The sequence below is a fragment of the Bos grunniens genome, chromosome 22 (genome assembly GCF_055505025.1).
Source record: "Bos grunniens cultivar Pamir isolate PY7600 chromosome 22, Bosgru_T2T1.0, whole genome shotgun sequence".
NCBI lineage: Eukaryota > Metazoa > Chordata > Mammalia > Artiodactyla > Bovidae > Bos > Bos grunniens.
The window spans coordinates 25307043-25334358 of NC_141186.1; the positions used below are offsets into that span (position 1 = coordinate 25307043).

Sequence of the window (27316 nt, forward strand, 5' to 3'; positions counted from 1 at the left end):
TATGGCAAGGGTAAATTGCTGACTGAATTGGTTAATTTAATCTGAGAAGGAATGAAACTGTATGTTATTAAGTATACTGAAGAATCCCTGGAATCCTCAAAGAACCGACTGTTGGATAACTCATAAAATAATTTGATTCTCTACTTAGAGAAATCATGGATGAAATACATCCTGTATTGAGGAAGGAAAGTCTGTATCTATATCTTCAAAATGGTATCAAGTATGAAGCTAACTATGGGTTACGACAGCCACACAGAAAATCTGCTCCTCCCACATTCCTCATCTGGGAAATTTTCCATCTACCCTTCAAGTGCCGGGTCAGTTACCTCTAACCTGCTGAGGCCTTTCTCTACTCCTGTGAGCTGCATTCGTGAGTCTCCACCCCATCCTGTCTGTAGTGACACACGCCCCACTGCACTGGAGCTGTTGACCTGCCTGCTTCCCTCATGAGACTCTGAACTCATTCAAATTTATAAACCTAGAAACTTCTACATGGCCTGTCAAATTGGTTTGCAACTGTGCTTATAAATAAATGAGTAGCTTGACAAGTCACACTTGAGAATCAGATTTGTCAGTCTAAATCAGGAATTCTCCAACTCTGCTCTCAAGAGATCCAGGAGATTCTTAGGGCACTCCTTGGGTTGCTTGTGGCTGGAAAGTGGGGAGGGTGTTGAGGAGGCTCTGATTCTCTCTCCAGGACATTAGCCGGATTTGTTCAATTTTATCTGTTTTATTAAATGAGCTTGTGTATAAATTTCATTTGGAAATTTTTTTAAATTCTATAGTGGAAATTTTTTTAAAAATAAAGGAAATAGGGAAACTGATTTTAAAAAATGCTCTGACAGCCTCATTCTTCATTTTGAAAATATTAATGCGACTAACTGCCATTTAATTAGTTTGTTTTTTCTTTCTTCAACTGGATCATAATTTCTACCAAGACAAAAATTCTGTTTCTATTTCTATTTATTTACTTTCCTTGGGCCCACTGGTATCTCTAAGAAGGTGTAGTTGTAACAAACAGCTTAACAAACCTGTCAAGCAACCATTTTCTTAACCTAAGGAGCATTATACTTTAAGCCTATCAAGTCAGCACTTCTTTCTTCCAAAGTCAAACCAAGAACAAAAGGTGATTTGTATACATTGCACTAATAACTGACCTATTCTGTCTTTAAAATTATTGCTGCTGAATATTTATGAAAACTTTGGAAGTTATAAATGTCACTCAGAAATTAGAAGCTAGCACATAAGTAAGTTGACATCATTTGAAGGCTAATTGTATTCATATTTTCAAATGAATGAGCTGAGCATTGAGATAAGATGAGGAGCTGAGCATGTTGGTACAGAAAGCAGAGTTCTTAGAGTAAAGAAAAATGAAACAAAATTTTTATTTTTTAAAGGATTTGTTTGCAGCAAAGCAGATTTTCTCGTGCTGCTATTGAACAGTCTCAGCTTTACTTGGGAACAGAGTGAATTTGCAAAAATGCAGATTGCTCAACCCTGCTTCATGCCTATGGACTCAAAATCTTGAATGCAACCCTGGGATTCTGCATTTTTCCACAACGTTCTTGGTGCATAATCATGCATGATCTTGAAATCTTAGGCACGATAATCTTATGCATGATAGTGAAAGCTACTGATCTAGCCTATGAATTCATAGCAACTCTACAACAAAGCTTATATGCATATTCAGTGATAGCTTCTCGTACAAGAATTTATAGGATGCTATTTATTTCTGGAACTTCTTTGCCATATTTACTCTTGGCTTAAATCCGCATGATGTTATTACCCATCGTTAAAACATTTTAAATAGGGAACTAAAGCAATGGTAGTCTAAGCAAGACAGTAGTGTAAAATAAAACAGTGCATACCCAGCTGGACAGGTTGGGTTTAAAGGCAGACTTTACATCTTTAATGAACTGGAGCTTTTTCAGACCATGGCAGGCAGGTGGTTCTATAAGCATTGTGCTAAAGGGTCAGTGTTCCAGGCCAGTGGAGGCCAGTGGGGATGAAGGAAAGAGGACTGGATGGCAAGAGGGAAAATATAGGGCAAGACTGACATGGGCACACATAGGATTTTAGCTTGTTACATCTTTGCGTGACATAGGCAAGAGTATCAGATGGCTTTTGACATCTTCAGCATGTATTCCCTCGGAAAGGCTCACCTTAACAAGGCTCTCAGGAGTTGAATATGAACAATTTAAAATTTTATTACAAAGAAGCACACAGAAGGGAGATTGTAATAAGCCTGGCATTATGCAGACTGTCATTCTTCCTTAAACATGTGAACATATGGTTCATTTGCCTATTTGATACTCATGTTACCTGATGTACTAAGCAGTATTACATTAAGTAGTTGATGATACAAAATAAAATTAGATTTGTTTGCTTGTTCTATTCGGAAGCTCTGCAAGGAGTAAGGGATAGGAAAGCCTACTTACCAGTTGCTGCATTTTGGCTGAAGTTGTATTTTAAAAAGTGTGCAGAGGGGATATTTTAAGAATAAACTATTGGGAATAAAAGTTTAAAAGAAAGGAAGAATAATGGTGATTTAGAAAGCAGTTACTGAAAGATACATGCATACTATGTGCTCAGTCACTCAGTCATTTCCAACTCTTTATCATCCCATGGACTGTAGCCTGCCAGGCTTCTCTGTCCATGGAATTTTCCAGACATGAATACTGGAGTAGGTAGCCATTCCTTTTTCCAAGGAATATTTCTCACCCAGGGATCAAACCCATGTCTCTTGCATCTCCTGCATAGGCAGACAAATTTTTAACAATGTGTCACTGGAGAAGATATATAGAAAAGGGTCAAAAAGGGAGGGAGCATCATATAAGTGGCTTCCTCACAATCAGGCAGGCAGACTCTCACAGGCTGATTTACAAGGTAAGATGCTTGTGACAAGGCTCCAAGGAGAAAGTGGAGTGATGACAAAGTGTTGGCAACAGGTTCTGTCAGTGTTTGTAACTCGGGAACTACTTTGTCCTTCCTGGTGGCTTAGCAAGAGAAAGAATGAAAACAGACTCACTTTTAATTCTGTTCCTTTTCTATGTCACTATACTAAGGACTTTCAAATAGGTTTTCCCAAGGGCACCTTTTTATCCATGAAGAGAAGATCAAGTGACTTGCTCAATAATGATCAATTCTCTCTTGACACAGAGAATGTCATCTCATCCTTCTTCCTCCTCATCTCCTTTCTCTCATATCTGCTTCCCCTCTCTACTCCTTCCTTGACCTCTTTCAGCTCTCCTCAGACTCCTAAAAATCTCTATTGTGTCTAGGAAAGAGGTCTTAGGAGTTGAAGTGTCATGCAGATGGAAATGGCGTGGGCCTACCAGATTGCAGCAAAACTATTGAATAAGCATCACTACTAGATTCCATACCAACTTATGGGTTCATAACTTGTCACAGGACGCAGGCATTTTGTGAAATGCTCAGAGCCATAAAGGTTTTAATGGTGTCATTACTGTAGGAGAAATCACAAAATCCATGATCTCATAAGATCTTTTTGAAGTATGTGCGTGTGTGTGCATGTGTGTGTATACACACACACACACACACACACATATGTATCTGAGTGGAAAGAGGTCATGGAATTGTTTCCAAAAGGTCCAATGGTCCTCTTGTTTTAAGTCTATGGACTGTGACCACATCCTGAAACCAGTTGTTTGGGGGTAGGGGCAGAATCTCTAAGTCTGAATGAGTTTGATTCCCTGTGAATTTCAAAGTGTCCTTTGTTTTCAGCTTTTTGAGATTATCAGGGTAAAACTAGTACAAACGTAACTGTATACTCTGCGGCTGAAGGTATATTCAGATACACCTTAGAAATGTATCTGAATATGAAAAAAAACCTGCTTTGTTTTTTTGAAAAATATGAAAAGCATGTATATTGACTGGCTCATGGACAGGCTTAAAATAATTATTTGCATTATTAATGGCAATTTAACATATAGCTGGATTTTACTTCATCTTATGAAATGAGAGAAATATGGTAGATGTTTTTAGGAAAATGAAGAAGCAGGATGGTGTGTTACTTATTAATTCAATTATTATTCTTGTGATAATAGGGGAAAAAATCGGTCCATCTCTTTGTTTTTGTTGTTCAGAGAGTATATATCCACTCTGACAAAATCTCAGGTGATTTAGGCATCTTTTTGTATGCTGCCTGTCAGAGGACAACTTTGAGCTGTTGGTCCAGAAAGTTCACATTTCCTACGTCTTCTATTAAATTCAAGAGGTGATCCCTGCACAGGTAGCCAGCAGTCACTGGGGATAAGGAGATAAATCTAGGCCTTTGATTTCTGTCAGTTCACTTGCTAAGTGGATCCACAAGGCAAAAAAGAAGTGATTAATCAAACTTAGCAGATGTGGAATTGATTCCCTCAGTTGCCTCAGAATGCCTTGCAGAGATAAGCTTCATCTGTATTCATCTTGACTTCCTGTGGTGAAGTCTTTGGTTTTTCCCTTGGCTGGTGGAGGTAAGAATGTGTAACTTGGATTTGCATAAAGGTTGGAATAACAGCAATACATGCAGCTAATGGTAACAGAGTGTAGACAGATCATCCATCCTTTTCACTCATTCTGTGTCATTTGAGTCACACAGTTCCAAGAGTGAGACAACTATTATTTTCTCCAATTTTTTTTTAATGAATTAACTGAGGACCAGTTAAATTAAAGGACATACTAGAATTATCAGCTAAGTGAGAAATAGAGTTCAGAACAGAAATCAGATCTTCTGACTCCAAATAATTGAAAAGGAAAACACTTTCTAAAGGAGGGATATTATGCATCATGTAGTCGGCTACTTAAAACTTATCCACAGCACCTAGCATAGAATTTGAGGTATAATTGTTGCTCATTAAATACTTACAGAATGAATGAATGAACACATTTTGGACCTATTAATTATTAAAAACATTTTTGGTTTAACTGTAAAAAATCTCTTAATTCAGGTAGCACAAAATAAAGTGAATTTTTGCTTTCATTCATTTAGCAAAGTAGAAAATAAGCATTGGACATCTGTGGTATTCCAGGTTTGTGCTGGGTGCTAGGTCCATAATGGTGAGTTAATGAATGGCGCCTAGTACTCAATGATGCTTAAGTCTAGATACTGGGGACCTCTGTAATCTCTGAATCCATCTAAGTAGGTCACTTTAGCTAATTTGACAACTCACAGCAATCACCATGTTTGGCACAATCATTCAGTCACCTGAACAAATTAGCAAAGCATGTACAAAATTTTGAGTATGATAGAATCTGCAATTTTGACCTTCCAGGTTAATGTTTTGCATTGATTTCTAAAATATAATCTCTATTCTGGCAGTCACTATGTGGGTAGCATGTCAAGTATTTCTGTTAGTTTTTTTTTTAATTATTTCACTTTAAATAAATATAAGAACAGTGACCTTAATTAAAAAAAAAAAAGAGTAAGCTAGTGATTTTACCCAAGGTCAGGCCCCTTATCAATGATAGAAGTGGAACCCTATTTTCTGATTCCCAGCAAGGGCTCTTAATAATACACTCGTTTCTTGCTGAGGAATATACCATTGCTTCTCTTCAATTTCAGTGCTGTTTCTAAATGATTGGTAGCTCCAGAAAGAATGAAGTAGATCGAGTATGACTATACATTTCTAGCAGGAAATCAGGCAGCCTTAGGGTTCTGCCTATTTTTAGTTGGAAGAAAACTTTTCTTCTCTGACAGCTAGCCATAAATAGAGACACTGTTAAACATGGAACTCTTAAAATAGTCAAGACTTCAAATGTGACACATAGGCCAATAAGAAATACAAACCATATTCAGAAATATTGCTTGATCTGAATTATCAACACATAAAATTCAGTAAAAATCGTGTGACAGTAGGCTTCAAAAAATAAAGAGTTTGAGTATGTTCTCCATTATTTGTAGAAAGGAAAAGTTCTGGAAACAGAGAAGGCAGATTGGGCATCAGGTCTAAGTTTTACATTAGCTGTAAGCTGTATGCTGTTTCAATTCATGTAATACTGGAAGAAATTTTCAAAAAATATATATTGCCACCATTTTCTTTTAAAGTAAGCCACAGAGTAAGGTTACTTTGGATAGATTTCTTTAGAATCCTTTCAATCATCTCTAGATAGATAGCTACACTTTACTGGAAGTAAGTATAGTGACAATGAAATTTCAAAGTAGACAGAATGGTATAGAAGTTTTAAAACAGAGACCGAAAACATGCATTTCCCCATATAGGTATTTCCAAGGTCAAGAACTAAAAACTGTTCCTACTTGAAGTCATTTAAACTGTTTTCTAGATCTGACCCTTTTAATCTTCCTGTGTATACAGTTATATCATGCTTTAACAGAAGTATGAAAGGATAGGAATTATGTATATTATTTAGATATAATATTCAAGCTGATGTGGCATTAAAAAAGTGTGTACTAAGATTCATTATTCTGTATTTGAGTTTGTGATCTGGTCCTATAAAATTTGGAAAATGGACTAGGTCTCTATCTCCTAGTGTAATTAATTTCATTAGGTTTGGAAATTATGGCTAACCCTGTGGTACACACATATTAATATATACACACACGTGTGAGCACACTCAATGTTCAAATGTATACACAGACTATAAGTCAAATAACTTTTATTCATATATTACAAATGTTATAAGAAATAGTGTGTGGCATTAGATACTCTTTTAATATTCTCCTCACCAAAGTATTCTTGCAATGTGGTAGCTATTTATAAGCTGAATGCAGTTACTTTGCTAAGACCTGGGATTTGTCCTGGCATCACTGATTTGAGAAGGAGAAAAGATCATGGGGAAAAGATTCAGTTACCCTCTAATGGCTCAGATCAAACCTATAGAAGAAAAAATCAAGCTTAGACCTGAATGGGCTTGAAGAGACCACTTTGCTCTCTGTTGTCTTTTAGGAAGATGCGATGCTTCTAATCCATTTTACATATAGAAGCCTAACAAGGACATGTGACTTACTCCAAATTATGGTACAATTAGGACTGAGTAGAGGCTGAGCTATGTCTTCATTGTATCATACCACCTCTACAGTAGTAAATAGTTAATGCCCTTTCCTTCCTCCTCCTTTCCTTCCTCTCTTCCTTCTTTCCTTTCTTTTTTTTTAAAAAATATTTTTCTATTGGAATATAATTGCTTTCCTGTGTTGTGTTAATTTCTGCTGTACAGCAGTATGAATGTGAATCAGCCATAAGTAAATATATATCCCCTTCTTCTTGAACCTCCCTCCCACCCCCACTTTCCACCCGAACTAGGCTCCCTGTGCTACGCAGCAGCTTTCCACTGCTTGCCTGTTTTACACACGGTAGCGTTATCTATGCCACTGCTACTCTCTGAATGCATCCCACCTCTGCTTCCCCTGCAGTGTCCACAGTCCATTCTCTATGTCTGCATCTCCCTTTCTTCCCTGGAAGTTGCTTCATCTGTACCATCTGTACCAATTTTTTATAGATTCTACATGTATGCATTAACATATGATGTTTGTTTTTCTTTTTCTGACTTCATTCTAGTTTTTACCTGCAGCCTATTTGAAAATTCCCATGATAAGACTACAGAAAGGCCATGAAGTCAACACCAATAGAAGCATAGGTGCTGCATTTCTCAATAAGCTACATGAAGTCTTGGTCTTCATGAAACCAGTCTTCTCAGAAGACAATAGAAGCAAGGACAGGATAGGAAGCCTGCAGAGACACAAAGTCTCACAGAGCTGGCTGTGTGTGACCTTTGCAAAATACTGCTTAAGGTCATCTATACCTGGCAGAGATACACCTCTGTAATTATTGTACTCTACTGGGGCTTGATTTTTTTCAACTTTTTAGGATGCGTATTCAGAAGATAATTTTGTTTGTTTTCTTTTGTTGAAACATGTAATGAAATTCTAAACCAGCGAGTGAATAGAAGCATGAAAGATGGGTCTGTACATAAAAATCACATGGACCATTCTTTTAATCCCAGTGAGACAAGAATGAATCTGACGTAACTATTAGTAACTGTTCTGGAGCCAAAAAGCTCCCAAATTCATCCTCTATACAAATAAAATATAAATCTGAAAAGCTGTTTTAAAAAGCAGTTTCCCTTGTACCCTACAAAGCTTTCTCTCTCTCTCTCTCATTTTCTTACCTTCATCCAAATCTTGCTCTTTAGGTGAAAACTTACAGACCTTTAAAGGTTATGGAGGGTAAACAGTAGTCATTCTTGCTCTTTAGGTGAAAACTTACAGTCACTTTAGTAAATGAAGCAGAGCTAATCAATTTATCCCAATGCTCAGTACAGAGCCTGTGTGTGAGGCTATGGGATTCTCCTGAGTTTTCCTGTTCTATAGCAGTGCATTTAAATCTTGATTAGGATTGAGGAGTCAAAGAGAAAACATTTAAAGAGGATGCATATCCAGATCTGTTGGGAGTGCTTGTAGCAGTCTCCCAAGTAGTCTAGAAGGGAAGGAAACCAATTGGGGCAAGCACCAGCTTTCCTTTCATCTTTTACACCTTTCTTTTGATAGCATCTGTTCTTATGTGTTGAGGCATTTCCTCTCAGAATAGCCATTCTGTGAAGCTGGTAATGCCTCACATATTCATCCTTTTGGAAACATTCATTCATTCTGCAGATATTTACTGAGTTTCGGTTCTATGCCAAGGCACAGGGCATACAAGAATAAATTTGACAGGATCCCTATCCTGGGAAAAGCTTCAGTTCTGGGCTACAGAGTCCCTGGGAGACAGAAGAGGAAAAGAAAGAGTGCCTTCGAAAGAGCTTTCTCTTTCTTATCAGAAGAGAGTGTGCAAGGCTTCAGTGAGAGATATAACAGTGGGAGCATTCTACACAATCATTATTATTACACTGCTTATTTGCTTGTTTTAACCAGAGGAGAGTGAAAAAGTTGGCTTAAAGCTCAACGTTCAGAAAACGAAGATCATGGCATCTGGTCCCATCACTTCATGGGAAATAGATGGGGAAACAGTGGAAGCAGTGGCAGACTTTATTTTGGGGGTCTCCAAAATCATTGCAGAAGGTGACTGCAGCCATGAAATTAAAAGATGCTTATTCCTTGGAAGGAAAGTTATGACCAACCTAGACAGCATATTACAAAGCAGAAACATTACTTTGCCAACAAAGGTCCATCTAGTCAAGGCTATGGTTTTTCCAGTGGTCATGTATGGATGTGAGAGTTGGACTGTGAAGAAAGCTGAGTACCAAAGAATTAAATCTTTTGAACTGTGGTGTTGGAGAAGACTCTTGAGAGTCCCTTGGACTGCAAGGAGAGCCAACCAGTCCATCCTAAAGGAGATCAGTCCTGGGTATTCATTGGAAGGACTGATGCTGAAGCTGAAACTCCAATACTTTGGCCACCTCATGCGAAGAGTTGACTCATTGGAAAAAACCCTGATGCTGGGAGGGATTTGGGGCAGGAGGAGAAGGGGACGACAGAGGATGAGATGGCTGGATGGCATCACCGACTCAATGGACATGAGTTTGAGTGAACTCCAGGAGTTGGTGATGGACAGGGAGGCCTGGCGTGCTGCAATTCATAGGTTCGCAAAAAGTCGGATACAACTGAGCGACTGAACTGAACTGAACCTACTTTTCTCTCTTCCTGACCAAAAATGCAGTCTGAGATCAGAAATGACAAAACGGTGTCCCTTTAACCAACCCATGGATGTTTTTTCTGGCCCAGAAGTTTCAATGCCAAAATTTAGATTTCTAGCTTTTTCTGAAATGTTAAAAGTTCTACCCATAAAACAACATTTGACTGAATTCAGATTTGTGACTATACCTTTTAGGCATAGAACTCACTCTCCACTCCTTCACAGGCTTTTGAGATTGACAGATTGCCATTTTTTGTCACGACCATTGAGCTGTCTTTTCTTTTACCTGGCGTATCTTGTTATTTACGTTACCTGCCCGGTATGTATATGAGTTTGTGGCACATATGATGCTGAAGAAGTTCCCATGAAACCATTTTCATACCATCAGCACCATGGCAATTAGCAATTCATAGTAGCACCGTATTGTGTATCTGACCACATAGAAACACATGTGGGTCCTTAAATTTGAGTTGGAACTTTAGTCAAATCAACTCTGAATATACGAGGTTCTATAGCACAATAGAATGAAATGTGTTACAAGTAGAGAAAAACACCTGTTTTGTGCTGTCAAAACTCTCCCAGAGAACTTGCCAGTGCTAATCTGGGATTTCTCAATCACATCCATAATAGGAGGAAACCTCTCTTCTTTCTCTACGGGAACCTCTCTACATTTTTTTCATGTGGTGAATTCATTTTGTCATGGAGTAAACACCTGTGTGACTACTTAAAAACCACAACACCAGGTGTGTGAGTATGAATGTCTCTCTCCTTTGTGTAATGCTCTTCTCACTGATTTCTCAGCAGGCTGGGTCAGGAAAAAAGCTTCAAACTGAATATAGAAAAAGGTCTTAAAGGATTTCTTAAAATATATCTATTACAAGCACATGCGCTGAAAATATTACAGTCAAATTATACAAACAGTTCATAGCCTTGTAAATTCCTTTTGTTTATACCATCATGTGAAAATGTTCAGATCTCCAGTACACAGTTGCAAGCTTACTGTAAGAGAGAGAATTTCAGAAAACCTAGTAAACCCTAAAATCTGGTAGATATTATATTACAAAATATTTAAAATATTGAAACAAAGGAGATTTGTTTACCTTTTGCTTTGTCTCAGGCTCTCTATTCCTCTTTTCCAGGAAATAGTGGCCCTGGGGAAAGCATTTGGTTTGCATTCAATCACAATATCCCCACCAACTTGAACAACTGAATACTTTTTAAGGGGATTTTTGGAGAAATCAGGAGCTGAGGCTAAAAACAAAATCACAGAATTATTCAATTACTCATCTAATCAATATGTTGTAACCGAAGAACTGATGCAGTATCCTAGATAGAATCTAATATCTATAAAATAAAAACCCTTTTTGAAGCTACTTCACTCAAGGTGTTTTGGAGCTAATTGTAGACTTGGCATTTTAGAGTCACTGTTTCCATTTGTAAAATGAAGATGGCAATAGATATTACCTCAGTCAGTTAGTCTGGGTCTTGAACGAGGTAGCATTCAGTAAAGAAGGTTAAGTACCAACTGGCACAGATTATTTGCTCAGTAAATGTAGATTATTTTTGTTTTGGTAATGGTCATTGAGATAAAAAGCAAGCTAGAGTTAGGGAGGAAGCAAGTTACAAAAGGTCACATTTTTATTGTATTTATAATAAAGAAGGTGAAGATGGTTTCACGAGAGAGAGCGCACACAATGAAATACCTTTTAAATAAATCAAAAGCAGTATATTATTATTTCAGATTTCCTTAGGCATACCATTAACTGGAAAAATGGAAATAGTTTGCCTTCAGTTGAAGCAGGCAAGCTTAGTAGAAACTTTAACAACAACGACAGAGAAAAAAAAAAAAAAAACTGTCGGTTTCAACTCTGTCCTCACTAGATAAATCTTGAACAAATACCAGTTCATAAGGGTAATAAATAATTAGACTGCCTGGGGATGCATCCAAGTCTTCCTAGCTGCCTGCCTGTGGGAACCTACGTGTCCAGTTCTCATTCCTGGCATAAAGTCTATATGAATTTCTTTCAGATATGCCATGTTGTCTTGTATGGCTTCTCTGCCCTTCCACTGACCTATACATGCTTTTTATTCTGAAACATGTTTAAAGAGAAAGTCTTCAATTTAGGTTATATTCAGCTGATAGCACCTACTCAATTCTTGACTGTAATAATCACGATATTTTAAAATTTAGTGCTTTTTTTCCCCTCTGTAGAACTATAGGTTCTATAAAGATCACTTTGATACTGACAGTTCTGTTTTCAGGGTTTAATACACAATAAATATTCAATAAATGATGATTTAATGAAGAAACAAATGAATCAATGTCCATCACCCACAGACTTATGAAACTTTGCTGTTTTACTTGATTCTTCCTCTCATCTCCTGTATTTATACTGTTAAGGAAATCTCAGGATGAAAGACATCATTGAGTCATTTATGGTGACAACTCCACCAGCTGACTGTCCCAGAATATCATCCTCAAACCTTCCCTTGAGGTCTGGGTGGTCACGTGACAGGGTTCTAGCTAATTACATAAAAGGAGTTTGATGTAAGGACCCAGGGAAATTTTGCTTTTCTAATGATAGGGGCTGTCCCCTCTCTCTTCTTTGGGTTTCAGTATGGACTTGATTTCTGTAGCTACAGCACTCATCCTGGATCCAGGAGGCTACAACCATGAGGAAAAAGTTTAAAGATCATCAAGTCACATTGCTCTTGCTCAGCTACCCACCCACCTCCCAACCCCCACGAAGTTCTTGTGCATGTGTGTGTGCTAAGTCGCTTCAGTCATATCTGACCCTTTGGGACCCCATGGACTGTAGCCTGCCAGGCTTCTCTGTCTATGGGATTCTCCAGGCAAGAATACTGGAGGGGGTTGCCATGCCCTCCCCTAGGGGCTCCTCCTGACCCTTGGATTGAACCTACATTGGCAGAGAGATTCTTTAACACTAAGCCACCTAGAGAGGCTAAAGTTCTTGTTGAAATAAAATACATCCTTGTTTAAGTCTGTAAATTGAGGTTTTCTTTTCTTATTTGTAGCTGAAAACATTTCTAATAGATGCTTTTTGAATTGTATTCAAAATCTCATGCTGGGATCAACTTTGGGGGAGCCACCTCTGGTTTGGTTTCACCCAGTAGTGGGTTCCTCCAAGCCCTGATGTGTTACCACATCACCCAAAGCCGAGTAATAATTCTCACTTTGCATATTTTAGAAGCTAATTTAGATATTTCTCATTATTTCAAGAAAAAGCAATTTCTAATTTACAGAAAAATTGGATTCATATTACATATAATCATAGCTTGCTAAAATGTCAGTTTGAATTTTTTGGCTATAAATGAATGACTTACCTAATACTCTCAATTCTGCATTTGCATAAATTATCTGATATTTGTTTTCTGCAGCACACTGGTAGATACCAGAATCTGACACATTCAGCATAGTTATGATGAGTGTCCCATTTTCTATTTGAATTCTTTCCTAATAAAAGAAAAGTCACATAAAGATGCTAGTGCGTTAATGTAAGCATGCTCTTAACATTTGTGCATATCTATGAGCTGTTGGGGTATGAGACCTGTTGCTTATGAAAATGAAATTAATATACTTCAAGATTCCGGGCAGTCTTCTGGACTTTAAAAAACAATGGAAATGTTCTTAACATAATTTTAGTGGTAGTTTATTTTATGTTACCTCACTTCTTTAAAAATTGGCATTGTTCTGCATAGAAGGTATGAGATGGTTGGATGGGATCACTGACTCAATGGACATGAATTTGAGTAAACTCTGGGAGTTGGTGATGGACAGGGAGGCCTGGCGTGCTGCAGTCCATGGAATCTCAAAGAGTCAGACACAACTGAGCAACTTAACTAACTACCTTTCTGTTATGTGGTATATAAAATAATTTGGAATACTCTACCATTTCAGTTTTTTCAGAAAACATAGTCGAGAATAGTGTTAGACATGGATAGAGTGACTAGCAAATTTCCATGGTTTTCCATCATAAAGTCTTAAAAAATTAAAATATGATGACTCAATAATTTTCTAATTGAGTAAGTAAGTTTAAGGAGCTAAATTCTTTTCTGCAGTGTACTATAAAGTATGCTTAAACATACTTAAACATACAAAGTCTGTTGCAGAGTCCAATTTTGGGTACAATTTTGAGTGTATTGAATACAATAGTTTAATAAGGTAAATATAACTTTAAATATTTCATGGTACCTATCACCATCCTCTAAAGATAGTAAAAGTAGGCTGGAGGACACAGGGAATGTTGTTTGCAAAAGGGATGAATGGATTAAATTCCAATAAAGCTGAAACAAAGAACAGCCTTCTATTCAGGTTCTAAACAACAGATGTTCTTTGTGTCTCTAACTGAGCCTGTAAGTGCAAGTAGAGTGGTGAGCTGACACAATTATTAGGATAATTTGACGGGAAAAATAAACTTGTCTCATTTTCTATATATTGTAAAGTGTGCTTTAATTTGAAAAATGTGGATAACTGCCTCAGTTTTCCACTTTTCTAGGTTTAGAGACAGCTATTAGCTTTCATAACAACCAAGTTTCTGGACGATGACTGAGAGCTTGGGTTCTGAAATCAGGCAGATTATGTTTAGAATACCAATGCTAACACTTACTAGCTGCTTTGTGACCTTGGACAAATAGACTTTAGCCCTCTGAAACAATTTTTTTTCACTATACAAATAATAATCTTATCTTTCCCGTAAAATTGTCATGAAGATGCCATTAGACAATGTATGGAAAATATTTAACACAGGGCCTGGCTCATATGAGAGTTCAGTGAATGTTGTTGATGATAATGATATCATCTGAATATGGATCAATCACTGACTAAGTGCAACTTTGTACAAGTTGTGTTTTCTACCCATAAATTTCTCTTTTGAATAATAGGAATAATTTTAATAGTCACTTTGAGTTTAAGTATTAAATAAATTAGGATATGTAAAGATTATACTACATTTCCTGGCACCTACTAAACATTCCAGAAACATACATTGTTGCTCTTAGTGATAAAATTTCCCTAGCAGAGTAGGTGGAAGTTTAACATCACCGTAGCTACTTACGTCCAGATTGAGGCGTTCACCATTCTTTAACCAGGTATACCAAGGGTCTGGCTTTCCACTGGCTTTGCATTCCCAAAATAAGCTGTCGTAGATAGACAAGTATGTATCTTGGATTTTTTGTTCCCATTCTGGAGGGGCTGTTTCAAAAAGAGGCAAGAGCAACTATTTAGCAAATTTGTTAGCCAAAACATTATGCTGCATTTCAAGGACTATAGAAATCAGAAGGACTGCACTCATGATTTCAGGGAGGGAAAATGCAGGACCCCCAAAGTGGGACAATAGAAACTCTGTTGTAAATATCAGTGGACCTTTTGCATAAGATTGATATTTGCCATCTATCACTTTGCTGCACATGTATAACAATTTTGGAGCTGTGGGAACAAGGCGAAAGGATAATTCTGTATTAGATATTAGTATATAGGTCAAGTTAGAAAACGTATATCAAATCTGAACTCTCTGTGGGCAAAAGGCCATTAAGTATATTTAGATTGCACTAACCAAAATAATTGTATCTATATCCAATATAATAACAATTCAATAGTCTGAAGCATAAATCAGATATCAGCCTCATCACATTTTAGTAGGTTTTAAGCAAGTTTTCCCCTGTGTATAAGTCTTGACAGGGAATGATAACTTTTAGAGTTGTATGCAGGTTAAGCATATAACTTTAATTCTAGGCATGAGTTTTCCAAACGTTATTTTCTAATCTGAGAAAGTTCAACATAGTTCTGAAGCAAAAAGCAACTGATATAATTGATGTTGAAATGCTATTTAAATATAAGGTAGTATTATCCTTACTAACATTCATGGAAACAGATGTGTATAAAATAAATTTTTTGAAATTATGATTTCTTCTATAATGATGATAGAAAACTCTCTGAATTTGCCATTTAATCCCTCTCCTTTGTTTAGGTCTCTCCTAGATAAGTTGGAGTGGATGAGCTTCCTGTATAATTGCACTTAATTCTCCCTCCAAATTTTATAGTGGGTTTTTTGTATAGGTGTTAGGTAACCTTATCAAGAAGTTGCTGTTCAGTTGCTTGATTTTGTCTATCTCTTTGAGACTCCATGGACTACAGCACTCTACACTTCCCTGTCCTTTGCTAGCTCCCAGAGTTCACTCAAATTCATGTCCATTGAGTTGGTGATGCTATCTACTCATCTCATCCTCTGATGCCTTCTTCTCCTTCTGACTTCAGTCTTTCCCAGCTTACAATGAGACATAGTTAGAAAATAGAGAAGCCTGATTTTGTACACAGAAAGTAGTCACATGTTTGTGTTTGGGAGTGCTGGCCAAGGGTAAGTTCTCAGGAAAAGGGAGAATCAACAGGAAAGGAGAGAGTCAATGCAAGAATGAGTTATTGAGTTGACCACCAAGTGGAGCTAGTGGTAAAGAACCTGCCTACCAATGCAGGAGACATGAGATGTGGGTTCCATCCCTGGGTTGGGAAGATTCCCTGGAGGAGGGCATGGCAACCCACTCCAGTATTCTTGCCTGGAGAATTCCATGGACAGAGGAGCCTGGTGGGCTAGGGTCCATAGGTTCACAAAGAGTCAGACACAACTGAGCACGCAGAGATGATTGTTACCCATCCTCTGTGCATGTATAAGGAATCTCTATAACTGCCTGGCCAGGAAAGAAAGAGGAAACATTTATTCATTGGCTCTAGTCCATAGTCATTCAAGGGCAGTTCAGGTATTAACTGGAGAAGGCAATGGCACCCCACTCCAGTACTCTTGCCTAGAAAATCCCACAGACAGAGGAGCCTGGTAGGCTGTAGTCCATGGGGTTGTGAAGAGTCGGACACGACTGAAAGACTTCACTTTCACTTTTCACTTTCACGCACTGGAGAAGGAAATGGCAACCCACTCCAGTGTTCTTGCCTGGAGAATCCCAGGGACCGCGGAGCCTGATGGGCTGCCGTCTATGGGGTCGCACAGAGTCAGGCATGACTGACGTAACTTAGCAGCAGCAGCAGCAGGTATTAACTGTTAGAACGTTCAGGTTGTGTGTGCTTAAATTTTGAGTAGGTTCTAGAAGGGGCCAAAGAAAACTGGAGCAGGAAACAAAATGGCCTGTTGTGCCACCGGAGATAAGAGTCTGTCAGGCTACACCTGCAAAATACAGTGGCAGAGGAGGTCACTGCAGCACTGGTTGGAGCAAGTGGTACTGAGAGTCTTTGAAATGATGTACAAGTATATCTGACTTTCAAGGTTTCTCCGCTGTAATCTTGCACTAAAAGAGAAGTTCCTTCGGGGAGCTAGTCAAGGAAAACAAGAAATCATGATGTCCCATTGTGGTGAAAAGTAAGCCAAGATGAACTCCTGTGGAAATCAGGGGAACCTCCAGTTACAGAACACGCTTTTTACAACCTTGAGGGATAATGGATGACACCCCTTAGAAGAACTGAATGTATTGATTAAATGGAATCATGTTTCTATTTAATATTTTAAAATTTTATAGTTTGTAGATACTTGTTTAGAAATTGCCCTATTATACATTTGATCTGGGAGAAAAAATGAACACACACATAAAATCCACATAGCTTACAGGAGTTTCAGATATATATATATATGGTTTGTTGCTTAGTGCAATAGCTATAACTTTAAGCTTTATTTATTTTTTTAATGTGTACATTTTTAGGATTCCAAAGAATAAACTTTTAAGTCTTCAACTACATGTAGGTCCAACTAAGTCAGAACTACCTGAAGAAAAAAAAAAAAAACTTAGTATTTCAAGTCTACCATATAGGCTTGGGTATTGTTACTTATTTCACCCTCTCAATGGTCGTGTAATCACTTAACTCCTCTGAATATGCTCCATTATTTACAATGATAGTAATGCTTTATAAACATATTTTGGAAGTTGTGTATTTGTGCTCAATCACTCAATCACGTCCAACTCTTTGTGACCCCATGGACTCTAGCCTGACAAGCTACTCCATCCATGGAATTTTCCAGGCAAGAATACTAGAGTGGGTTGCCAGAGGAGGACCCAATATAAATGGATAGAATTCTGAAGTTTAACTTAAGCATAGCAACATAATGGACTGAGAGTCTTGAAATTTTCGGGTATTTTTCGATTCTCAAGAAATTGAATCAATTCTCTTCTCCTTTGAAAATATGTGTGCTATGTTGCTTCAATTATGTCTGATTCTTTGCAGGCTTCTCTGTTGATGGGATTCTCCAGGCCAGAATATTGGAGTGGGATGCCATGCCCTCCTCCAGGAGATCTTCCCTGCTCAGAGTTTGAACCTGGGTCTCTTATCTCTCTTGCATTGGCAGGCAGATTCGTTTCCACTAGCACCACCTAGGAAGCCCTTTGGGAGCATATTGGAAACTAAATAGGTGAACAAGAAGCATTATTTTGTCTTATTGACCAATTACCCATTATTCACCCTCAAAGACCATTTGGACTTCCTAAATGGCTAGTTTGATTGTGATAATAGGTCATGTGGGGCTGCCCTGGTAACTCAGTTGTAAAGAATCTGCCTGCAGTGCAGGAGACCCTAGTTCAATTCCTGAGTTGGGAAGATCCACTGGAGAAGGAATCCACTCCAGTATTCTTGGGCCTCCCTCATGGCTCAGCTGGTAAAGAATCCACCTGCAATGTGGGAGACCTGGGTTTGATCCCTGGTTTGGGAAGATCCCCTGGAGAAGGGAATGGCTACCCACTCCAGTATTCTGGCCTGGAGAATTCTATGGACTGTATAGTCCATGGAGTAGCAAAGAGTTTGATACGACGGAATGACTTTCACTTTCACTTCCATACGTCTTGTGAATAGACTTAGATGACCAGGTTGAAGAGCTATGGTAGACTGGGCAGAATCTCATTTCAGAAGATTGTTCAAGGTTCTAATCTCAGATCTAGCAACTTATTTGCGATCTTCTTCAATTCATCAAAGGTTAATTACCTATAATATCACTGAAAATTATTTCTACACTTTATTTCTATAAAAATTATGTGAATATTTGTAAAATCTTCTATGTAAGCTAGCAGTCACTTTATTAATGTGAGAGAAAGTACTTTATTATTGACTTCCAGTTTATAGAGACCTCAATTTTATGGTTAAGTTTTTTATCTATATATTTGTCCATTTAGTAGAAAAATGACATACCTATTAGCCAAAGCTGGTGTAATATTGTGCTGCTCCTAAAAAAACTCCCAGTTACATCCTCACAATTTTATTTACAAAAGAATGCCAGAGTCCAGAGATTTTGAATTAAAAAATAGGAGCTATCAAAAGAATATGTGTATAAACTCAATTGACGGCTTCTGAAGTGGCTCAGTGGTAAAGAATCTGCGGGCCAATGAAGGAAATGCAAGAGAGAAGGGTTCGATCCCTGGATCAGGAAGACCCTGTGAGAAGGAAATGCCATCCACTCCAGTATTTTTCCTGGAGAATTCCATGGACAGAAGAGCCAGGCAGGCTACTGTCCATGGATTACAAAGAGTTGGACATGACTGCGTGACTGAGAACACATGTATAAACTTAATTAGCATACCTTCTAGGTAATTACCATACCTTAGACCTTTTAGTTATTGAAATATATGGGTTTTTTCCCAATTACTTTATTATTGATTATAAATGTGTTACATAGAAACATGTCACATAGAAAATGACTTTTGGCCATGTATAAATACAGTTTTTAAAGTCCTCTAGTATAGAGGACATGGAACAACAGACTGGTTCCAAATAGGAAAAGGAGTACGTCAAGGCTGTATATTGTCACCCTGTTTATTTAAACTTATATGCAGAGTACATCATGAGAAATGCTGGGCTGGAAGAAGCACAAGCTGGAATCAAGATTGCCTGGGGAAATATCAATAACCTCAGATATGCAGATGATACCACCCTTATGGAAGAAAGTAAAGAGGAACTAAAAAGCCTCTTGATGAAAGTGAAAGTGGAGAGTGAAAAAGTTGGCTTAAAGCTCAACATTCAGAAAACTAAGATCAAGGCATGTGGTCCCATCACTTCATGGGAAATGGATGGAGAAACAGTGGAAACAGTGTCAGACTTTATTTTTTGGGGTTCCAAAATCACTGCAAATGGTGACTGCATCCATAAAATTAAAAAACACTTACTCATTGGAAGGAAAGTTATGACCAACCTAGATAGCATATTGAAAAGCAAAGACATTACTTTGCCAACAAAAGGTCCATCTAGTCAAGGCTATGGTTTTTCCAGTGGTCATGTATGGATGTGAGAGTTGGACTGTGAAGAAAGCTGAGTGCTGAAGAATTGATGCTTTTGAACTGTTGTGTTGGAGAAGACTCTTGAGAGTCCCTTGGACTGCGAGGAGATCCAACCAGTCCATCCTAAAGGAGATCAGTCCTGGGTGTTCTCTGAAAGGAATGATGCTAAAGCTGAAACTCCAGTACTTTGGCCACCTCATATGAAGAGTTGACTCATTGGAAAAGACTCTGATGCTGGGAGGGATTGGGGGCAGGAGGAGAAGGGGACAACAGAGGATGAGATGGCTGGATGGCATCACTGACTCGATGGACGTGAGTCTGAGTGAACTCCGGGAGTTGGTGATGGACAGGGAGGCCTGGCGTGCTGCACTTCATGGGGTCGCAAAGAGTCAGACACGACTGAGCAACTGAACTGAACTGAACTGAGTACAGAGGTGTTAAATATAGCTAAGTTAAGAGTATTTTAAAAGCCGCAAACATTTTGACAATCCTGAGGTATATTTTATGGTTTATTTGATGTCAAAAAAAAGTGAACTTCATGCAAGTGTGTATTTTGGCCTAGAGGAAAGAAGGCACAAGGACAAACATTAGAAAATATATGTTTTTATCATCTCTCTTAAGTCCATGAAAGATTCTGATAACTGAGGCAAATATATTTTTAAATGAAGTAATGAGTTTATTTTTCTCTTATCTACATATCTGTAGACAATCTTGGGAAACATAAACAAGTACTGAAAACTACTGTAAGTATTATACTTCTCCTGTCATTTTCTTCTTTTTAATTTCTGCTTGGGATTATCATTAAGATTGTCACAGGCTGCTGCTGAACATATTAAGGGAAATATATTGAATTCCATTTTACTTTGTGTTATAAACTTCTATGGCTTTTAACACGACACTGCTCATATTTCAAAGGAAATTTTAATAAACAATAACATGCATAGACTATGCTGAAATTAAAGCCATATTTTAAAAATGGTCATTCCCATCGGCTAATCATTGAATTAAGCATCCTTACCTGGAAATGTGTCTTCTCTCTTTCTCCTATGACACTTGCCCACAACATGCTAAACACTTTCACTATTCACTATGAAGGATATCACCAAATATTCCATATACTTTTTGAAATTCTATTAGCTCACCATAGAAAATGAGTTGACCCTTTGCAAGGTTTCTTCCTCGAAGGTTACTTGCAATACACTCATAGAAGCCTTCATCTTCCTGTTGAAAGTTCGGGATTTCAAGGATAGCTTGGGATTTGCTGTATTTGACTTTCCCCGGCAATGGGCTTCCATCCAACCTCCTCCAACTAATATCAGGGACGGGACTAAACAGTTACACCTCATTAGAATAGAAGATGGTTTAGTCTTTATGACAGCAAGATAAAATAAGAATTCCTTAAGCTTAACTCTCAAGGAAAAATATCAGTCAATCTACTACCTGTGACTAGTTTTCAGATTATGCAGTCATTCGCCATACACTCATCCAGCAATTTTAATAGTTTATTAAGTGCTTGCCATGAGCAAGTCACAGTAGTAAGATCAGGGAATAAATTGATGACTAAACATGTTTTCCCTCCTCATGTTGCTCACAGACTAGTGGGGAAAACAGACAATAAACACAATATAAAAATCAGATTTGTAAATGCAATAACTGAAACAAAGGAAAGAGCATGCAGAGATAGTAACAGGATTGTATCAATTTAAATATGAAGGTCTGGAAATTCTGTGAGGATGTAACATTTAAGAGGAGGCAATTTCTTTCTGTATTTACAGATTCTAAGGCAAAAACTCAGATTCCTTTATAGCTAAATTGGTACTAATACGTAGTTGAAGACATTCATGACTGGTGAGCTAGATTATCAAGAAATCAGTACTATATAACAGACCCAAATGAACTGGGAGTATAGGATCTGCTATCCTCAAAAGAATGTATTATTTATACATTTTTTTAATGACATAAAAAAATCTTTGCATTGTACTTTGTCTCTTTTCAGAAAGAATGTGTAAACAATTCCTTTATTATAGGAATTTAGCTTAATATCTTATATGTAATATATTTCATCTGATTACCTTTTTAAGCAGCAAAAAAAATACATTTTATAATATATGAATCTAAGTGTCAAACAATAGAGATGAATTTAGAAATTCATGGTTAAGAAGGCCTTACTTGTACAGATATAGTAGAATGCAATGCAAATGTAGGCTATAAATAAAGTTCTAACCAGAAAATATTCCCTAATAAACTAATCATTTGAAAAATCAACCCCAATCTATTAGCACTAACATCTTCCTTTCTTATTTTCAAGTAATTTTTCATTCTTTTATAGATTTTCAAGTGGTTAAATAATTTCTGGTCTAAATGTTTTCAGCTTAATAATAGTAAAAATCATTTTGCAAAACCAAATTATAAACTTTGTAGAAGATGCAGGACTTTTTCCAAGTCCACAAAAATAATGCAGGAGAACCACCAATCATATACAAAGTGGTTGACAAATAAAGATCTATAGAATCTGAGCCGTAACAACCACAGATAATTGGTGTTGATTCAGTAGAGGCTTCAAATAAAGCAACAAAATTGTGGAAGCCTCAAGAATTTTTCATTGGCCAACAATGAGGATCCTGATGTGCAAATCAAAGATATACACTGTGTAGAAAGTCATAAATGTGATCACACATATTTCACAGAAAGAATATTCACCAATCAATGTTTGATTTGTCTATTTTTCTCAGAATTAGCATACAGTGACAAATACAACTTGAATTTTAATTAAATACAAAAATAATAATTTTAATAAGTTTTGTTTTTGTCCTTTGAAAAAGCCTTGACACTATAACTTTAGGTTGATATTTTAGTAAAACAGCATATTCCTGCCAACAAGTAACCTCAGGTAGCTAGTTTTCTTATTCACTCATTTTATTAAATACAGAGCTACAAGTTCTAAATAATTATTCTAAAACAAAGTTCTAAAAGAAAGTTTATTCACTGATAAAGAACTTCACCAAGTCTGAGGCAGTGTTATCCAATTTTCAAAAATACATACAGTGCGTATGTGAACATGAAAATTTAGTATCTACAGGTGGTGAGGATATAAATGCCTTTTATTTTCCTTTTTCTGCTTATCTCAATTTTTCCATTATTTTTCTACAGTAAGGATGTATGACCCTTATAATAGAAAAATTCTAAGAAAATGTATTTACAAAGAGAAAAATAAATAGAGGCTCTGATATTTATCTGAATCCATGATTCTTTATCTTTTTATGATAGTGTATCTCTGAGGTTTATGAAAAATACATGCAAAACATTCAACTAAAAAAGGTTTTAACCTAAAACATTAAGAAAAAAAAAATCAGTAAAGGCTGAATATTTTTCCATTGTTATATCATGTTCTTTATTTTAACTGTGAAGATAGGAGTCAATTTTTAACCTATTTATCTAAATCTCTGAACCAGTAATTGAACAGTATACTTTAATTACAATACCAAGAGTAAGGGACCTTTAAATACTTCTCAGTATGGTACTTCTATATAGCCATTAGACAGACATAAAAATGATATTCTGTGAAAGTGGCATGTAAGACCAAAAACTGAGCAGTATAATCCTTGTAAAAAATCATGACTGTGAAATATATTTTAAGAACAATGCTTTATAGGGTCAGAACTATACTAGAAGGCAAAAAAATGTAAAGCAGACATGAAACTGAAGAGATATTTAAGCTTCTCACTTAAAGAACATCCTCTAGATAGATGCTTGTTTTTCTTACCTCAGTTATGTTTAGAGTGATACACCTTGCCTAATAAACCACTCAACTATGGAGAAAGTTGTAAGTTTCAGTGTACTGGTTTCTAACATAAGAGTTTCCAATTTTGAAGAAGGATTTAAGAATTAGACTCCTGTATTCTCAGTCTGCATTGGACATGTGTTTGTTTTTGTGTGTGCATTTTAATTTTCTTTGGGAAACCCAGTGCATCCTATCTTTAGTCCATCTGATTTGAATTGGATGGACTGCACCTCTGGGGACTTCCCAGGTGGCTCAGTGGTAATGAGTCTGCCTGTCAATGCAGGAGACATGTTAAGTTTTTTTATCCCTTAACATTCAATGTTAAGTTTTTTTATCCCTGGATTGGGAAGATCCCCTAGAACAGGAAATGGCAACCCACCCCAGTATTCTTGGCTAGAAAATTCTGTCAACAGAGGAGCATGACAGGTTGTACAGTCTGTGAGACTGCAAAGAGTCAGACACAGCTAAGCATGCATACGTGCACATCTGGATGCAGGAGTGAGCACAAAACTCAGGTCTTACCATTAGAAATTGGTGTATTGTGGCCACCATTGTGGGTCAACTATGGTAACTAAGACATCACAATCAGAAACAAGTAGATCAATTCTGGGACTGCCTTTGAAAGAGCTATTAAAAACAGGATCTTTTGTCGCTAGGTTTTCTCAGATGTTGGATGTATACTTGGCACTTCTAGGCAACAATTTCCAACAAAATGGAGACACTGTGTTTGAAAACCAAAGCTAACATAAAGAAAGGTAACTTGGAATTCTTCACATGCCTATATTAAAGCGTGTCAATGCCAAAAAAGAAACCTCAAATATATCTGTTAAGCAATAGTCATTTTTTTTGCCTTATGCCTGTTTGCGTAGTTTTCCTGCTACTTTCATTTTTAAAAAGACTTGAGAAATGGGCTGATGCCTGGGTTAAAAATCTGTTAAGATATTTTCTATCTGTGTGATTGAATTGTATGACATGGTATTAGCAGATTTCTTTAGGATATTATATATATTTTTAAATTTTATTTTATTTTTAAACTTTACAATATTGTATTAGTTTTGCCAAATATCGAAATGAATCCGCCACAGGTATACCTGTGTTCCCCATCCTGAACCCTCCTCCCTCCTCCCTCCCCATACCCTCCCTCTGGGTCGTCCCAGTGCACCAGCCCCAAGCATCCAGTATCGTGCATCGAACCTGAACTGGCGACTTGTTTCATACATGATATTATACATGTTTCAATGCCATTCTCTCAAATCTCCCCACCCTCTTCAGAGCAACTAAACTATCAAAAATAGTCACTAAAACATTTATTTTTTTTTAATTGAGTCTTATCAAGTGCATTTTATGGCTGCATTTCTTGTTAAAATTTCTAATGGGAGAAAAATCAAATTTTATATGATTTTGCAGATACTAATTCAATGTTAAGTTTTTTTTTTTTCAGATTTGTTATGTCACTACAAAATATGAATGTCAGGAGCCTCCTGATTACTACTGATCATGTGAGCTGTAGTGTCAGGGAGAATAACTGTAAAGCATAGATTACATAAAAATGCACGTTCGTTTTAATGAAAAGTTCCCATTTAGTCTGGGCACGTCTTATGAAGACAGTAAATGATGTAAATGTTGTAGATTTTTAAAGAACGAATCACGTGACAGTGGTGACTTATGTTTTATTGGTACAAAATAAGGATTATAGTCGGGGAGACAGCATGTCTCTGAGAAACTGTTCCAAAGAGGTAGGCGGAAAGATCAGTATATATGTGATTTTGGTGAAGGGAGAGTATGTTCAGTAAAGCACATACTTTTTGCAAAAGGCTTTTGCTAGTCATGAGGAGCAGTCATCATCGTGATGAATTTTAGGGCTTTTCTAGATATCAGAGGATATAAGAATTGGGCTCATAAAATCAGCTCCTGAAATTTTCTAACTATCTGAAGACCTGTTCTGCCAGTTTTTCCCAGAGCACAGGTTACCTCGTTTCTGCTCCCTACCCTGAACTCCTTTCAGGGGATGTTGAAAGTCAGTAGCTACAGCAACACATTATTTAATCCTTATAGAGGCAGATGGCAAGTGCCAAAGGCAAGTGTCAATTAGTAGTTAACAATTAATTGCTTTAGATTTCACACCCTCTCTCTTTTCTGAAGCCATCCCAAGTGGACGGTGTGTGGGAAGAACTAAAGTCAACAAAAGATGAAATTATATTAGTAGTGAGTTCAATTTCAAATGCAAGCTAAATTTTCCAAGATATACCATTCTATGTAAGCAATGAAATACTAATACTGGTACTACTGTTAATAGCAAAGCTATTAGAATACTATATAGAGAGTACAGAGCAGAGTGTAATTCTTAAACTTACCAGCTATATTGTATTGTACATTTATAACATAAATTTTCTCATTTATTAGAATAGGGCTTGCTGTCCTAGTTACTCAGTCACGTCCAACTCTTTGCAACCCCATGGACTGTAGCCTGCCAGACTCCTATACACATGGGGATTCTCTAGGCCAGAATACTGGAGTGGGTTGCCATGCCCTCTTTCAGGGGATCTTCCCAACCCAGGGATCAAACCCAGATCTCCCTCACTGCAGGCAGATTCTTTACTGTCTGAGCCACCAGGGAAGCCCAAGAATACAGGGTGGGTAGCCTATCCCTTCTCCAGTATATCTTCTCAACGCAGGAATTTAACCAGGGTCTCCTGCTTTGCAGGCAGAATCTTTACCTGCTGAGCTACTCAGGAAGCCGAGAATAGGGCTTAATACTAGTATATACTTCACAGGATTATAGTGAAGATTAAATGGTATTAATATAATACATTTCACACATTTAACACCATCGAAAACACATTAAACAGTATTTTTGTGTTAATGACTTTAAAAATAATTTTAAATTATTATTGTTATCATTTCAAGATAAGAATCCTAGCTTATGTTTATTTGTTTTCTATTCTCCTTTAAGAACTCTGTATGACTAGGCATTTAACATAAACTGATTTATGAATCATGTATAAACTAAAATCAGATCTCCATACTGTACATGAAATGGGTGCACAAACACGGATATATGTCTCTAGAAGTAAATGTCTTGCTTCTGCCTGTTTGATAGACTGACTGCTAAGGAGATAATAACTCTGATTATAGCCATCACGTTCCTTTCCTTATCATGAGAGCAGGGATCTTGCAAGTGAGCTATAGCATGCTTTGTTGTAAAATACTTTTATTTTTAGCTTGACAAATCATCTAAGACCATTGTGGTATGGAGGAAAGTAATTAGACAACTTTCACCAAAGAGGAAAAAAAATGCATTGTGAGAAAGCTAAGCATTTATTTATGAATAGTAATAACCATTAATTGAGTGCTTACTATGTACCAGGCTTGTGACAGATGGTGTCCATATGTCATCTCAGTTTAATATTCAGCTGGAAGCTGCTAACAATCCTAATTACCTTTTTGAAATGGTACTCACGTTTAGACAGGTAATTTCTGCTAAATTATTACCTGCCAATTCTCTTCCACTTAGAGTTCCAGTACAGGCTAATTTATTGTGATCCACCTTCCAATTCTGAGTTGCCACCCATTCAGTTATTAGCGCTAGTAGACTCCTTTTCCTTCTGTGGCTTCAACATTCTTTTTAAGACCTATCTAGCTTATCTATATTGATGATATCAGTGATGCA

At 37.1% G+C, this 27316-nt stretch overlaps 1 protein-coding gene across 1 annotated transcript in view; it reads right to left on the reverse strand.

Moving 5' to 3' along the window:
* Positions 1 to 27316, reverse strand: part of CNTN6 (contactin 6) — a 260095-nt gene that overhangs the window by 70507 nt on the left and 162272 nt on the right. Inside the window, exons 7-10 of the mRNA XM_086366672.1 lie at positions 21008 to 21192; positions 14666 to 14802; positions 12936 to 13065; positions 10691 to 10841 (exon numbers count right to left, since the gene is read on the reverse strand). Of these exons, the coding sequence (XP_086222798.1) occupies positions 10691 to 10841; positions 12936 to 13065; positions 14666 to 14802; positions 21008 to 21192 (603 nt within the window). The remainder of the gene's footprint in view (positions 1 to 10690; positions 10842 to 12935; positions 13066 to 14665; positions 14803 to 21007; positions 21193 to 27316) is intronic.